We start from the raw sequence: 15,969 nt of genomic DNA, 5'->3' as shown, positions 1-15,969 counted from the left end.
AATGAAAGACTGGGGACAGAGAAATCTGGGGAAGGAGTATATGTGTGACAAAGCACACAACACAAAGTAGAAAAAAATGATGTAGTTAGGTATTGTCAACTAGCTCTGCCTGTGACCATCTCAAAACTGGAACAATGAGGCTTATGCAGGAACTGGGGTGGCAATGGTGGAGCTGTATCTGGGCACAGTAGTGTAGTCTCTTACCCATCAAGTCTGTCATAGCTCCTGCCATCACTGACATAGTACCAGAACTGAGTCCCTGAGTTGGTGTCATCCTGGGGCAAACCAACAAGTGGAGCATCTTTCCAGGCCAAGCCTGGGAAAGACTTGTCATTGATGCTGTCATTGTTGTTACCGCCGCTGGTCTTAGACAGGGTCTCTCTCACTCTGTATCCCAGGCTGGAATAAAATTTACTACGTATCTCAGACTCACTTCAGACTGGCGGCACTCCTCCTGCCTCAGTCCTACAAGTGCTGAAATTGCAACTGTCAGCCACCACACCCAGATGGACTCATTTGATAAAATAAATTATTTGCACATCCTGCTTAAGGGTTCGATTTCTTGCTTGCAGTACCTCAACTAGTCCCTACCATCTAAGAATCCTATGCTAGCAGCTCCACTGCCATTGTCTCTTACACAGCGTCACAGCTGTAAGCACTGCAGCTCGGATGGAAAAGCATCCTGGCAGTCAGGAGCCAAGGAATACCACAAAGTCACTGTAAGCATAGCAGCTCACAGTTCTGCTCCATGGAAAGGTTTCCCCCAATGAAACCGCTCTGTCCAGGCAGGGGAGCCTTTCCCCAGAAGTGGTACATTGCAGCAGAGTGGACGGGAAGGATGAAAGAGCCTAGGATGGGAAGGAGAACCGTGAAGTGCCGTCTTCTGAAATGTCATGACTGATGGCACACATCAGCTCTAAGCAGCTGTGGTTCCTGCATGACAGCTGCACAAGAGTAGTCAAATCCCCACGTGGATGGGGGTGGGAGTCCAGAGACACCACTCCTAGTTAAGGAGCTATTGACAGTTGATGATTGATAAGAGAGGGAGAACCCCTTTTCTCTGGGGTGTGGATGCTGGTAAGCTGGCCTTGCCCCAGTGGATAGCCCTATGCTCACTCACACATGACTAGGACTTATTGAGCTCAGAGGAATATAATAATAATAATAATAATAAGACATGAAGTCCTAAGCAGGTTGGTGAGCCCCAGGGGGAGACAATAGGGATGGATAAAAATCAAAATACATTGAATATGTGTTTGAAATTTTCAAAGACAAAGTAAATGTTTTAAAGAAAGCATCTTGCTGGAGTGATGTGTGGTAGTTTGAATGTAACTAGGCCCCGATAATCTCCTAGGGAGTGACTATTAGGAGGGATGACCCTGTTGAAGTAGGCGTGGCCTTGTTGGAGGAAGTGCATCACGACAGGGGTGGACTTTGAGGTCTTCTATGCTCAAGATACGGCCCAATGTCACAGTCCCTTTCCTGCTGCCTTCTGATCAAGATGTAGCCAGCACCATGTCTGCCTGCACGCCACCATGCTCCCTGCCATGGTGATAATGGACTGAATCTCTGACTGTGAGCCACCCCTCAGGAGAACCTGCTGCCTCACCCAAGTCCACACCCCTTCCTAGGAACAGCTTATGTCTATACGGGGTGATGTGCCCTTTGCCTTAATTCAAGACAACACCAGACTCTTTATGGTGGAAAGCACCGCAGTATTGGCTGAGGCCGTGTGGCTGCCTCTCTGAAGTTGACCTTCTCGCTCCCTCAGGCAACTTCCGTCCCTGCCTTGCAGGTGTTCTGCATTCCCATGAGCCACCTGCACACAGATCTCCACCTCAAGGTTCGTTTCCCAGAGAACTCAAAGGAAGACAGTGAACATTTAGAGATGTGAAGATATACTCAGAGGGTAGGGGTTCGTTATGGTTCCCCTGGGGAAAGGCATGGGGTGGGAGGAGGTGGGATATGATGTTCCTGTTTTCCAGCCTTCCCGAGCTCTTCGTTGTTTTTAATATGCACGTGTATTGCTTCCATAATTAAACTTTTTATATAAAAATCTTAAAGAATCAGGTCGGTGAGACGCTGCAGTGGAAAAAGGAACCTGCCACCAAGCCTCACAACATAAATTCAATCCCCTGGGACCCAGGGAACACTGAGGAAGAGAGGTCAGAGAGAATGTGAGAGTCCAAGGATAGGGGGTGTGACGTGAGATGCCGTGTTCTGGACACAGCATGGCCGTTGCACTCACGAGCTTCACCGCAGCCATGGTTACCTTATGAGACAAAGCCAACAAGGTCAGGTGACATCCCAACAGGCAGCATTAGTAAGATTCAGTGTGTTACAGGGGCAAAATAACAAGCAGGAAGAGATGAATTGGAGCTGTCTGAAGGGAGTAGAAGGGAGAATTGGAGGTGGGCAGGATTAAGATATATGGTATATAGGCATGGAATTGTGAAAGAATAAATAAAAGGTAACCATTTTGGAGAAGGAGCAAGATCCAGAGAGTGAGGTGGCAAGGTGGGGAATGGGGATCCTGACTCAAAAATAAGGTGGGGAGGGATTGAGAAAGAGAACTCAGCTTCAGCCTCTGGTCTCCACAACACCTCCGCACATGTTCACACACACACACACACACACACATACACACACACACACAAGACTTTTTAAAGGACCTGATACTATCACTTTTCTAGGACAGAGGATGGGCAAAAAAAATATGAGTAGGGAAGTGGGAGAAAGGCTGAGAAATGCAGTCTTCTGGGGCTGCCGCAGCCACGCAGTCTTCTGGGGCTGCCGCAGCCACGCAGTCTTCTGGGGCTGCCGCACCCATGCAGTCAGGACCTTGTATTGCAGTAGCTGTGGCTGCCAGCAATTGATCTGCCTGTGACTGGCCTATCAGCAATCATGAACTGGGGAGGTTCCTATGCAGCCCTAAGCCTTCTTGCCGAGCTGTTGAGGAATTCTGGAAGAGGGGCAGTCATTTTCTTCAGTCCTGTGCCGACTGAGGTGCCAGCGGATTGTTCCAAATCCACTGCCACCCAGATAATCCTGGCTAAACTCAGTAGATATCATAAAAATAAAAATAGAAAGGCCAGAGAGATACCTCAACAGATAAAGACCTGAACTGAAACCTGGGACTCCCGTGGTGGAAAGAGAACTGAGTCCCTCAATTGTCGTCTGACTTCCACACACATTGGGGAATGCATGTGCCCACACATATACACATACAACAAATCAATAATGTAAAAATTAATAAAAAACATGACTGTATGAAGAAGACTTGTTGAGAAAGGGAAAATAATAATCAGAAGACATGTTATACATGTATGAAATTATTAGAGAACAGACTCAATGAAAGCTTTTATTTTCAAAGAGATCGTTGCTTATAACTCAGGAAGTGATTTTGCTAGACTTTAAATAATAATAATAGCAGTTCCCTTAGTGGGTGTATGAATAAAGCCTTTAACATGACATCAGGACATAGGAAGAGAGCTGTGTTGGTAGCTCAGAGTTCAGTACCTGCTTAGCAAGTTCAGTGAAAGGCCAGGGGGGAGCCTTATAGCAAAATCCTGTCTCAAAGAAAGAAAGAGCAAAGCCTCTCACAGATCTTGTTACTGAGCTGGCTCCATCCTGCTGCTCAAAGCCAAGGACACCATAAAAGAAGACAGGTAGATACTGAGTGTTTCAATGTCTTCCTGCCTCAGCTGATGGGGTTATGCATAAGGAAGACTCCCTCAGTGTGGAGGTGCTTTGCATAGGGCACAGGTAAGTGTTTTTCACAGAACTCACAGTTTGCAAGTGCCCCCTTGCTCATCCTGATGGGAAGGCCGTAAGGCCCAGATTTCCTCAGTCAACCGAGGCGGAGGCCTCTGCCTGGAACATTTCAAACATTTCCAAGTGACGTGGAGCAGGCGGGCCCAGAGGCCCTGCTACACTTCCTGTGTGGGGTTCAGACACCTGCCTCCCCTGCCTACTTCGGGTGCCTTCTTCAGAAATGGTAAGTCTCTCCTCGTAAAAAGCGCCCTCCTTCCCATCCTATTATTGCAAACAGCGATCCAGAGTCTTTACATGCAGCCAGTACGCTGAAAACTTTTCCGGTTTCCTTTTCAGAAGTAATGAGCTGGCTGTGTCCGCCATATTAGTAGAGCGAGCCTTCTGCGAAGGATGCGGTGGAGCGCTTTCTGGAGTGTTCTGGGCCTCAGCCTCCTAGTAGGTAAGTAGGCAAGAATGAAGAATGGAGGCGCTTTCCCAGGCCATTCCAAGACTCGTAGCCTTGCCTGGTGCAGCTGGTGCTTCACTCACTAAAAGATTCAAGGAACTGTTGGTGATGTCTGTCGTTAAGGGGGTGTGGGATGAGGGCTGGAGCCCAGGTGCGGAGGAGACCGTTCAGGAGACAGACAGAGGAAACCGCTTGGGTGGACCACATCAACTGAGGGAACAGGTCTGTCTGTCTTGAGATTGAACCTATCGGGCTATAAACTCTGCAACACTTTAGAACGCAAAGGGAATGGGCAGAGTGAGCTCCGCTTGGTTTTGGGGGAGAGGCGATAGCTAGATCTGGGCCCTGCCCAGCTTAGTAGCTTTGAGACAAACCCGTTGTCATTCCCAGACTTTTGAAAGTGACCAAGAGATTCCACTTAGTTTAGTCCGTTTTCTGAAGCAAGGCGTGGTATAAATTATACATAGCTGTGAGTACACACACGATATAAATAATGCCTGAGTGCCCAGCAGCCATTTGCTAAGTGTGTGCGCTGGGTAAAGAAAATACTTTCCACGGGTTAACCAGTTCGGTTCTTACTTCTTCTGTGGAAGAAAGGGGGTACAGGCCCTGACTTACAGAAGAAGTTGTCGCCGTGGGATTGAATAATTGTTCAGTTAAACAGTCAGCAAGTCCTGCAGTTGATCTGGGAAATCCCGTCTACAAGACCTGTGCTGGGAAGGGTTGCACTTTGTGAGCCAAAATGGCTCATGAGAGTTTTCTGTCAAAGAGCGAGAAAACACTGTGCTGCAGCAGCTGGGCTCCTCTCTGAGAGCCGCAGCCATTGTGCCTCCATTTCCTGCTTAGCCTTGGCTTCCTTAAGCTTGAGTATACGCACATCTTCAGTGGGGTGCTGGGTGAGGTGGCTGCTGCTTGTGAAACAGAGCCTCGTGATGCAGTCTAGGTTGGCTCCTCATAAACTCCACGTTCTTCTGCCTTAGCCTCGGGAGTTCTAGGATTACAAGCTTGTGCAGTCACCTCCCTCAACATTCCACATTTCTGAAAAGCTTTCAAGTTTATTAATCTGAGACTAGTTCAAGGAACGCACTTAAAGTCCCAAGGGGCAAGTCCCAACAGCCAAGGCATTTTCTTAAGGGTCTATAGTAAATGGTACTCTCCCTTTAATTAAAATGACAGATAGATAGATAGATAGATAGATAGATAGATAGATAGATAGATAGATAGATAGATAGATGAAAACACAATTTTTAAAAAGAGGAGAGCCTCTGAGATGGTTCAGTGGGTGAAGGTGCCTTCCACCAAGGCTGACAACCTGGGTTTCATCCCTAGGTTCTATGTGTGAAAGGAGAGGACTAATTCTTGTAAGTTGTCCTCTGACCTATCACACATGTAGGTATGTGCCCACATACCTACATACAAAATAGGTAAATGTTAACAAATGTAATGAAGGGAAGAATAAAGAGGAAAGGGAGACTATTTAAGGAGACTGTTAAAGACTTAAGCTCCCTAGTAATATAGGCCTTGTCTGCTATGGGGATAGGAAAGCACCTCACTCAACACAGAAGCTGTTCGTAAACAAAGGGCTCAGGCAGTGCGGGGGTGGGGGGACTGGTCACTGTAACAGACTCTAGTCGGTGCTGAGTGAGGGGACCAGGAGACCCGGATGCACAGGCTCTAGCTAATGAGTAGTCGGGGTTTCAAATATCCCTACCTCTGTCTCAAGCAGAAAACAAATGGAAAATTTGAGCTGTCCAGTTCTCAGGAGCCAGAGACCGAGAGAACCCCAACACCTGTACCTACCAAGGGCTTGTTTTCCTTCTGAAGTCAGAGTACAGTTTTCAAAATGGAGAGTCTGCTTCAACCCTTGTTTGTTCTTTTTTGAGCCACCCAGAAAGGAGCCTCAACTTGATTAACTTCCGTTTGTCAAACACCCTGCACTTGTGTTTAATGCCAGTTGTTTCCCTGCTCAGCTTCCCCTGAACTTGCTGGGGACCCCTGCCCCATACTCTGCAGTTAACATCCTGTATGGTGTATAGAAAGGACTGAGCTGATGGTGGGTGGAAAGGACTTTAGGTGCCAGTGACAATGAGACAGGAACACTACCTTTTTGTTTAGAATTTCGGGCATTCACAACAGTCACTAACTCTTTTTTATTGTTTGTTTTCCAGATGGCACTTGGCAGGATGGTAAGATATGACTTCTTTCTTTACTATGAAATCAAGCCAGTGTTCTTGATTCATCCATCACACTAAATAACAATGTTTCCATCTGTAACTGAGGGAGGCATATACAACAGTAGACGATGCAATTATAATGGAACTGGAACGTTCCCATCACCTAGTATTTCTCTGTATCTTTTCTGTGTGAAGAGACACAGATATTTACCACTGTGTTGTGATTCCCTGTTCAGTGTAATTACATACTTCAGAGGTTTATAGGCCTGGAACAACAACTAAAGATATAGTCTAGGTGAACAGTGGACACAACACTCTACAGTATACAGTCTAGGTGAACAGCAGGCGCACACTACACTGTAGTCTTGGTGAACAGTGGGCATACACTAAACTGTAGTCTAGGTGAACAGTGGGCACACACTCCACTATAGGTGTACAGCAGGCACACACTACACTGTAGTCTAGGTGAACAAGCTCTGCTCTCTACGTTAGTTGGTTACACGTGGACTGTGACATTCACTCAATGACCAAGTCCCTGAAGAATGTGTTTCTCAGAACTGACTGTATTTGGAGTGCAGTTTTATCAAAGCTTCCCATAGAGATTCCACAGGCAACAGTGAAAGGGATTTTTCACCCCTTTGCCTCATAGATGTGCCCAGGTTAAGGAACAAAGAGACTGCAGAAAATGATGAACAACTTAAACTGTTAAAACGTTTTCAGTAGAGCTGGGAAGGTGGCTCAGTTGGTAAAATATTTATGTGAGAAGAATGAGGGTCTGAGTTAGATTCCCAAAACATACACTGAAAAAAAGCAAGCACAATCCACACACTGTGGAGGCAGAGACAGGAGGATCCCTGGGACTAGTCAGCCAGTCTAGCCAAGTCATCAAGCTCCAGGTTCAGTGGGAGACCGTGTCCGAAAAAAAAACAAAGAGATGGAGAACTATTGCAGAAGGTACCCAATGTCTGCCTCTATGCACATGCATGCACACACACACACACACACACACACACACACACACACGCATACACACATGCATGCATAAACACACATACAGGAACACTAACATACATATACACATAAAAAGTTAAAAGTACCAATGGTTTTCATTCTTCTGCTTTTCCTGTTTGATATGAGGTTAGGAGAGGATGTGAGGTTGGCCAGATGCGTGTCTAGGGTAACCCTAGTTGGGGTGGCATTTGGGTACACACCCACAACCATAATCTGAATGTGGGTGTCTATGTGTGCACTAGCCTGAACTTGACATTCTCAGTCAGAACAGTTAGATCAAGACTGTCCCAATCTTGGAAGCTTCTCTGTTCAGTCAGCGCCTCCAAACGGAGAGAAGCAACGTTGTGTTCAAAGCAGGCTCCTTCCCCTTCAATGTATAACCGGTGTCTACAGCAGCCATTTTGTGCATAGCCAAGAGATACAGGCTGTAGAACGTAAGACTCCAAACAGCTTGTCACATACAGCCAAAGAAACGTCAAGACCCGTTGTGCTGAGACTGAGGGGAGGGTCCTCGCCTACAGGAGCAGGGACGGATCTCAGCCACAGATAAGAATGTAACTGACAGCTCGTGTTGCTTCCCTTTCAGATCTCGAGGACTTTGGTAAGAGGATTCGCTCTTCTCAGCCTCTTCTCAGCTGGGGAACAAACTAATCAGACGACAGACACCATGGGAGCAAGAGCACAGTGGGAACCAGAGCTAGTGGAGGGAGACGGGAGCATCTGTGTGAGATGTGCCGGGTTTGGGCCGCTAGCTTCCATGGCTGGCTAGAGCTGTGCATGCATGCATCCCTGCGCATACTGCGAGGGAAAGGCACACGCGTGGTTGTGGGTCAGGCACACTCTCTGTCTGCTTTTGTGTGAATTCTAAGTACTTTGAAGGCCGAGACGTCATTTCATTTGCCTGTCCTTGGTGTCTGGCCCATAGTGGGTGCTCAGTGAAGTGTTTGCATGAAGAAATGAACAGAATATTAATATTTTGCTAGTTTTTTGTCCTCAAGAAGCCAGTTGTCTTTAAGAGAAGCAAAAATTTGATGCTACAGTGTGCTGCATGCAATGGGTAGGTGCAGAGAAAGCTTGAAGTATGAAAAAGAATGGCAAACTCTGCAAAGAGCTGAGGAGGGCTCAGGTGGGCATCTTGAGCAGAGTTGAATAGGCTTTACTTGTACTTTACAGTCAGAGGATGCTTGAGGCAGAGGAGACAAAAATCTAACCCTGAGACTTGACGGCCTTATTTGAATCTTGATTCAGTTTCCTTCTTGGGCGTTCATAGATAACTCTTTTTTGCAGGGGGAAAGGGGCTCGAGACAAGGTTTCTCGGCAGATTTGGAGCCTATCCTGGAACTAGCTCTTGTAGATCGGGCTGGCCTCGAACTCACAGAGATCTTCCTGCCTCTGCCTCCCAAGTGCTGGGATTAAAGGTGTGCACCACCACCGCCCGGCAGTGGGTAACTTCTTAACATCTGTGCCATTTGACCATTGTGTGTAAAATGGAAACAACTTGTAGCATTGATGTGAGGACTTAGTGTCCGATTCATTTAAGACACCCACAACAGTACTTGCAAGACAGAAGCCAGTAGATGGCACTTAGCTATTCCATTATATATAATATTAGAGAGCAAACTTTGAGGGGGGTTAGAGAAAGGTGGCTCAGCAGTTAAGACCACTTGCTGCTCTTTCAGAGGACCAAAGTTCAGTTCCCAGGACTCAGTTTCAGGGAACCCGGCCTCCTCTTCTGGCCTCTGTGAGCACCCATGTACATGTGTGCGTACTAACAAGGAAACATTCGTATATACATACACATAAAGTTTCTTTTAAATTGTTTAAAAGGGTTTAAATGAGTATGGTGGCACACGACTTTAATCCCAGCACTCTGGAGGCAGAGGCAGATGGAGCTCTGTAAGTTGGAAGGCAGCCTATTCTATATAGCAAGATCCAGGCCAGCCAAGGCTACATACACAGTGAGAGCCTGTCTCAAAGAGAGAGGGGTTGAGGAGATACATATCTTGGAAGTTAAGCACAGACAGACTGGTTAGTACTTGAGTAGAAGAATAAATGTTAGCGTTTGTTGTGCATATATGTTCTAGCTGTTGCCCTAAATAAAGGGGGGGGGGTGAAAACTTAGAAATATAATCTAATTAATGACAGATAAGCAATCTATAGGAAACTCAATTTCTTAGCCATTGTAAAATTCCATGGGTGTGTACAAACTCTCTGTGAACACGTCTGTTTCGAAACATGGACTTCCTGGTCCTTGTAAATCAACACTCTGATGTTGAATTTGGACCAATATGGTTGGTTGTAAGCAATTTTTTACATGTTTTCAGAAAAACCTCCTAAACATAGAATAATGTCTGCTTACTTTTAGTCTATCTTATTTATGATTTCGGATTCACAAAGGCTTTCTGGAAAACATCAATGATAAAATTATTAAATTGAAGTCATCCTCTGTTGGGATTATACCCAGCTCCCAGCTGCTGGCCGGCAGAGCGGGCTGTGTGAAGTCCCAGACAGAAGGCTGTGGTGCGACTGGGTTAGGGCTCAGTTGTTTTCCATGGAAGCAGGATCCCAGGAAGGAAAGGAGGAAAGAAAGCCGCATTTTTCGTGAGCATCGGCTATGTGCATCCGCTTTCACCTTCAGGATTCTTTGAGTCTCTCAGATGCCCTCTGCAGGGACCATTTTATCTCCTCTTCCCTGATGAAGAGACTTGAGACTGGGAGCCATGGTGCAGGCCTGTGATCCCAGCCCTCGAGAGACTGAGGCAGGAAGGCTGAAAATGTGAGGCCAGACCAAGTGACATAGCAAGACTTTGTCTTAAATAATAAAGACTTCAAAAAAAGAAAAAGAAAGAACGGAAGCTCAGAGAGGTTGAGCGCCTTGCTCCTCCTCACACAGCCTCGTCGTTCATGTCTTTCCCCAGGAACGTGCTGTGTCTGAGAAAATGCCACCACCATTTTCTCTCTTCCAGTTTAGATTCTGTCATGCCAGGGCTGTGGCATATCTCAGTAGTGTCCAGGATCCAGCCACAAGTCTTCCAGGAGGACCACTGCCAGCCCACCTCTTAGGACAGTGATGCCTGTTATAGTTTTCATGAATTATAGTGGTTTTTATGAGTGAATTTCTGTTGTCTGTATCTGTAGCTCCCCCTCCAACCAAATAAGGGAGAGTTCATTATGCTCAGAGATAGTGTAAAGCCAAGTCACTCCTTCCAGAAAGAGCCGTCCTCTTAATCTGTGCGGAGTTCCTTGGACCATTCAGAGGCAATATGGAGGAAAGTATATTGAGTAAGACACTTGGTCTCCATTGCAAGCAGCCTCATTAGCTTTAAGAGAAAACATCAGAGGCTGGGGATGTGGCTCAGTTGGCAGAGTGCCTGCCTGACACGGACAGAGTCCTGGGTTCAAGCCCCAGCACCACACCAACGGGATATGATGGTGTACACCTAGAATCGCAGAGCTCAGGAGTTAGAGGCAGGAGGATCAGAAGCTGAAAATCACCCTCAGCTTCATAACAAATGAGTGCATGAGACTTGTCTCAAACCAAAAGAGAAAAATCATGGGAAATATATAGGCCCAAGAATCAGTGATTCCAATGCGTGGCGGTCTTTATCTCTAAGACCCTGTGACAGCTATCTGGAAGATGATTCTGGCTGAATGAGGAACAGCCTGAGAGTTCTCTGTCTTACAACTAACGCTCTAATTTCCATAGCTCAGGCTTGGGAGCACAAGCTCCTGTATTTTGAATCTGGATTATGCATGAGCTTATTTTGGGGGTTTACTCTAGACCTCACCTCTCTTGGGGTGTTGGTACCTACTCCCTCTAGAAAAATATTTACGTCAAATGGAAGTGTAAACCAGGATTGTTTTCTTACTGTTCTTTTCTTTTCTCGTTTGCAGATACTGAGACACAGAAACGTGAGTCTACAGTGCTTACTTTATTTATGTCCTGCAGAAGATACAGACGAGGGGATGGGTGGAGGGGAAGAAACAGACTGGGGGGATCAGCCCCAAGAACTGAGAGCCCCCTGTTACATTCCCAAGATCTACTTTAGATAGACACCAAATGAGGACTTTTGTGGTCTTTCCTTCACTTCTACCTTCCCCTTTCCAACTCCCTAGGTGACTGTCTACTCTCTAAAGCCACCTTCCAGAAGGTTCTCTGCCCCTACATCTGTACACACATCCCCTCTCTAAATTTTTCCAGTCAGGATACTTCCCTCTGCCAAGCAAATCTCAACCCCAGTGATGAAAAATCTCCTGTACCTGGCTGCCTCTTAAGAACCAATTTGTCATTTGTGAAATTTTTATGGATTTCCCCTCCAAACTCCTTCCCTGTTCTCTTTCTCCTCAGATTATAAAGTCTCCATCTCAGGAACCAAGATCGAACTGACATGCCCTCTAGACAGTGATAACATAAAATGGGAAAAAAATGACAAAGTACTGTCTGGAAAGAGTGACAAACAACTCACGCTAAGTGATTTTTCAGAAGTTGAGGACAGCGGCTACTATGTCTGCTACACGGACGACAAAAAGAAGAACTTGTACCTCTACCTGAAAGCAAGAGGTAACTCAGGTTCCTCCCCAAACAGCTTTCTCGAGAATCCCCCAAGCCAGCCACAGTCCCTGTCATTTCAAAGCTCCTCCTGCACTCTGTCCCTGGCTCCCTGGGACCACACAGTACCAGCATATTCTGAAAAACCGATTAACAGTGACCTGGGATTTTCTGGGTCACTTCAGTTGGTACTAGGCGTAAAATAGCAAGTTCCCCCAGAGGCAGTCTTGGGTCACTGGCCTTGTGACATACTCAGAATCAAGACTGACCAGCATCAGAGAAACATTTCATCAGGAGGACTTGCATAGAGACTCAGCATCACGATCAAGGATAGGAAGTGCTGCCTTTATCCAGCACTGTATTTGGTTTGGAGGTTGTTTTTGTTGTTGTTTTGCTTGTTTGTTTTTGTTTTTATTTTTGTTTTTCCAGGACAGGGCTTCTCTGTGTTGCCCTGGCAGTCCTGGAACTCACCCTGTAGACTAGGATGGCCTTATACTCAGATCCACCTGCCTCTGCCTCACAAGTGCTGGGATTAAAGGCGTGTGCAATCACTATCCAGCTAAGTAGTGTATTTGTAATCCCTACACATGCCTTAGTTATTCAAGGGTCTGGGGCACACTGAACTCCAGCCTCAAGGTTTATACCATGGGGTCCTTTCCTGCCATCCCCACATCAACTGTATAGCTCAAGCACATGTTTTGTTCCTAAGTAGATGATGAGAAAACAGAGTGGGCTGAAAATCCCCACACTAATGGGTGATGGAGCCGAGACTCTTTGACTCCAGAGCCTCCGACCACAATCACCCACATTGCTTGTCATTCTCCCTGACGCTATCGCAGGGCAGGGCTCTGGTTAGTGCTGGCAGGCGTGCAGGTGTTGAAGGAAGACTTGTCTTCTTCATTTGTTTCTTCCTCTTCTCCCACGTCCTGGTGTTTTCCTTTTTGGGTCACTTCTCTCCCTCCCTCGACCCCTGCTTCTGTAGTGTGTGAGAATTGTGTGGAGGTGGACCTGACAGCAGTGGCCATAATCATCGTTGTTGACATCTGCATCACTCTGGGCTTGCTGATGGTGGTTTATTACTGGAGCAAGAATAGAAAGGCCAAGGCCAAGCCTGTGACCCGAGGAACCGGTGCTGGTGGCAGGCCCAGAGGTAAAACCATAGATCTGGGTCAGGCGAGACTTGGCCCGGGCCAGGATGGGCAGCAACTGTACAGCAGATTCCAAATGGCTGCTGTAGCACATTCTCTGTGATACCAAGACCCCTACAGAGAGTACTTCCCATCCAAGATCATTCCTCTCCTTCCACCCTAAAAAAATCCTCTGAAAACCAGTGCTGACCAACAGTGCAGTGGGCTTCCTCAAATGTCTGGCAAGTGCCCTGCAGGAAGCAGATTCAACTCCCAAACTGTGGGCAGAGAGATCTCAGGATTAGTTCCCACCTCGTCCCCTTCCTTCTGCCTGGAGAGAGAATGGGAGAACCTGAGCTGGAGCAAAATCACAAGTGATGAGAACAGAGTGGGAGTCCTCAGGGATGGGGCAAAGGAAAGAAAAGAGGATGGAGAGCTGGATGGAAAAGGGAGATTAGACGAAAGGACAGAGAGGACCCGCCCTCCCCTGGGCTGGATCCTCTAGCTACCATCTTCACTGCAAGACTGGTGTTCAGCACTGAAACAATGTATTCCTTCTTTTTCTGCAGTGCAAAACAAGGAGCGGCCACCACCTGTTCCCAACCCAGACTATGAGGTAACGGATACAGTGGGCAGGAAGTTGAAGGGGGCTCCTTCTAGAGAGGAGTCCAGCTGGCACGGTCCGTCTTGTCTGCAAGACACCCAGGGCTCCCAGACAGGCTACCCCTGTGCCTTCTCCACCTTCTTCATGTTATTCAGGACTATCTCCAAGGCTGTTTGGCTTCCACAACCTTGTAGAGGCAGGGGACTAGAGGAAGGGAGACATCTCTCTTTCTCTCACTTGTTGGTTGTCTGAGATTCGGCCATGGAGGATAACACCTACGGAAATGCTAACCTGATAGATGAGAATGGTGTTCTGGCAGATGCCAGAGCTGTCAACCGGTCATTAAAATAGGGCGGTGCTTGATGAGCAAATAGCCCCTAGTTTCCCTCCATCGTGCACACTCACACACACACACACACATGCACATATACACACCACATACACATGTACACATGACACACCACACACACACACATGGACACTCACACACATGCACATATACATACCACGTGCACGTGTACACATGACACACCACACACACACATGGACACTCACACACACATGCACATATACATACCACGTGTACATGTACACATGACACACCACACACTCACACCACATGCATGCACAGTCAGGCACTCTAGCTCTCTTCCCCACCAGGCCACCATCTGACTTAATACCTGGCACCGGGGCTGCCTTCTTTGTGACCGCGCACTAGCAATTGCTAAAATTTTTCTCTATCACGCTGGACAAATTGAACAAAATTTGAGCATCAGGAATGGGGTATTTAGTGTTCCCTCAGGAACTCCAGTTAAACTTGACAAAAGTGCTAGAGACGAGTTTTTACAATCTCCCTTACTGGGTAGGAGGCTTCCAGAAGGAGGTGGCTGGCTCAAATCTGTACCAAGTTACAACTAGACTCCCCTGACTCCAAGCCCAGAGGTCTTACCCTGCCGGCAGCCTACACCCCAGCGCTTCTTCCTCCTTATCTCCTTCCTCCCTAATCACCGCTCCTGTTCCACCCTTAGCCCATTCACAAAGCCCAGCGGGACCTGTATTCCGGCCTGAATCAGAGAGCAGTCTGACAGAAAGAAGAGACGCTGCCTTCTGTGGACCCAGACCCAGCCCTCTGAGCATCCTGCTATTCCCTGTTCTCTGGACAAATTGTGGACCCCACAGAATTGTTCTTCAGCCATCTGGTGAACATGTTCTGGAACCTTGCCTCTGTTTCCTCTCCTGCCTCCTCTGTTAGTGTTCAGTACTGGGATGTTGCTGCCTTGCTATCCTCTGAAGCATCATGGTGATCAGACCCTCAGCCAGCCATGTTGTCGGGATGCTTATTCCAGCCCCCCAGTACCTGCCAGCTCCTTCTTTTTTGCACAGATGTTATCTTTGCCGCCAGTCCCCTCCTTTCCCTGCATATAAATTGGCCCTCTTCCCCAGCCCTTCCCTATAGCTTTCTGTATTTCCAACTATGTTTTACACCCTTCTCTGGGAATGGACTGGGTGATCTTTGGCGGAGGTGCTAGCCCAGCAGGTGCTGTGAGCCCCTTTCCAGGTTTTATCTTAAATCTTTAGATAGTCATCTGCATTTCTGTGAATATACCAGAATCCTCTCCGCTAGTAGCAAAGAAATAAAGTGTGTTGACTAGAAAAGTTACTGTGCCTTTTTTTCTGGAAGGTCCTAAGAAGCAGCCTGTGTCCTAAAGCAATTCAGACTCTCCCAGGGACTCAATACAGTGCTTGCCAATTGGAAGGGGTGGGCACTCACTGCCCTCCACATGCATCAAATCACCAAAGGTGTTGAGAGTGATGGGGGGGGGCTGATGGAGCTGATGGAGTGGTTGGTCCATAAAATGAATAAGATGGAGGGGACCTGAAAGGTTGGTGGTGGTACCAGAAAAGAAGGGAGGGTGCAGAGGGAGTTGGAGCTGAGATGAGCGCTTCCACCAGCTGTCAGGAAACATTGCTGAAGGGAGCAGAGGGAACACAGGCAGCTCTCAGCTCTCAGCTGGCTCCTGCCCTGGAGGCAGCTGCCTGAAGCCCCAGACAGTGGTTAAGCAGCAGGATGTGGGCTGCGCTGGGAGTGAGGTTGAGAGAGGTGCAGTGGCAGCCAGAGAGCAGACTGTTGGAGGCCAGTGGGGAGAGGGTTTGGTTCTCAGTTTCCCACACACGCTGCTTGCAGGAGAGCGGAATCAAGAGCCCAGACAAGCTGCCCTAAGCCAGCTCTGACCAGCAGGCTCGCTTCTCTCCCTTTCTGCCATTAGACACATCCCTGCAACTTC

The 15,969-nt window shown here is 47.5% G+C and overlaps 1 protein-coding gene across 2 annotated transcripts; it reads left to right on the top strand.

Moving 5' to 3' along the window:
* The first annotated feature begins 3,924 nt into the window (after positions 1 to 3,924).
* Positions 3,925 to 15,330, top strand: Cd3e (CD3 epsilon subunit of T-cell receptor complex). Of its 2 annotated transcripts, none has more exons than XM_050156325.1 (9): positions 3,925 to 3,997; positions 4,111 to 4,213; positions 6,388 to 6,405; positions 7,991 to 8,005; positions 11,299 to 11,316; positions 11,753 to 11,965; positions 12,936 to 13,103; positions 13,650 to 13,696; positions 14,713 to 15,330. In XM_050156325.1, the coding sequence occupies exons 2-9, from the start codon at positions 4,165 to 4,167 to the stop codon at positions 14,767 to 14,769; spliced, it is 585 nt and encodes a 194-aa protein (XP_050012282.1). In that variant the 5' UTR covers positions 3,925 to 3,997; positions 4,111 to 4,164; the 3' UTR covers positions 14,770 to 15,330. The 2 variants fall into 2 exon arrangements, with proteins under 2 accessions (XP_050012282.1, XP_050012283.1); XM_050156326.1 differs by having other exon boundaries at positions 3,974 to 3,997; positions 4,114 to 4,213.
* The last annotated feature ends 639 nt before the right edge of the window (positions 15,331 to 15,969 follow it).

This window comes from Alexandromys fortis, unplaced genomic scaffold (genome assembly GCF_014885135.2).
Source record: "Alexandromys fortis isolate MF-2015 unplaced genomic scaffold, M_Fortis_MF-2015_v1.1 scaffold_89, whole genome shotgun sequence".
NCBI lineage: Eukaryota > Metazoa > Chordata > Mammalia > Rodentia > Cricetidae > Alexandromys > Alexandromys fortis.
This window is presented reverse-complemented; position numbering and strand designations above follow the sequence as displayed.

Bases quoted from the DNA above. Each gene is read 5' to 3' on its own strand.
- Cd3e (XM_050156325.1), top strand. From the start codon at position 4,165: ATGCGGTGGAGCGCTTTCTGGAGTGTTCTGGGCCTCAGCCTCCTAGTA. The intron at 11,966-12,935 runs GTAACTCAGGTT...CTGCTTCTGTAG, and splicing joins CCTCTACCTGAAAGCAAGAG to TGTGTGAGAATTGTGTGGAG. The intron at 13,697-14,712 runs GTAACGGATACA...TTCCACCCTTAG, and splicing joins TTCCCAACCCAGACTATGAG to CCCATTCACAAAGCCCAGCG.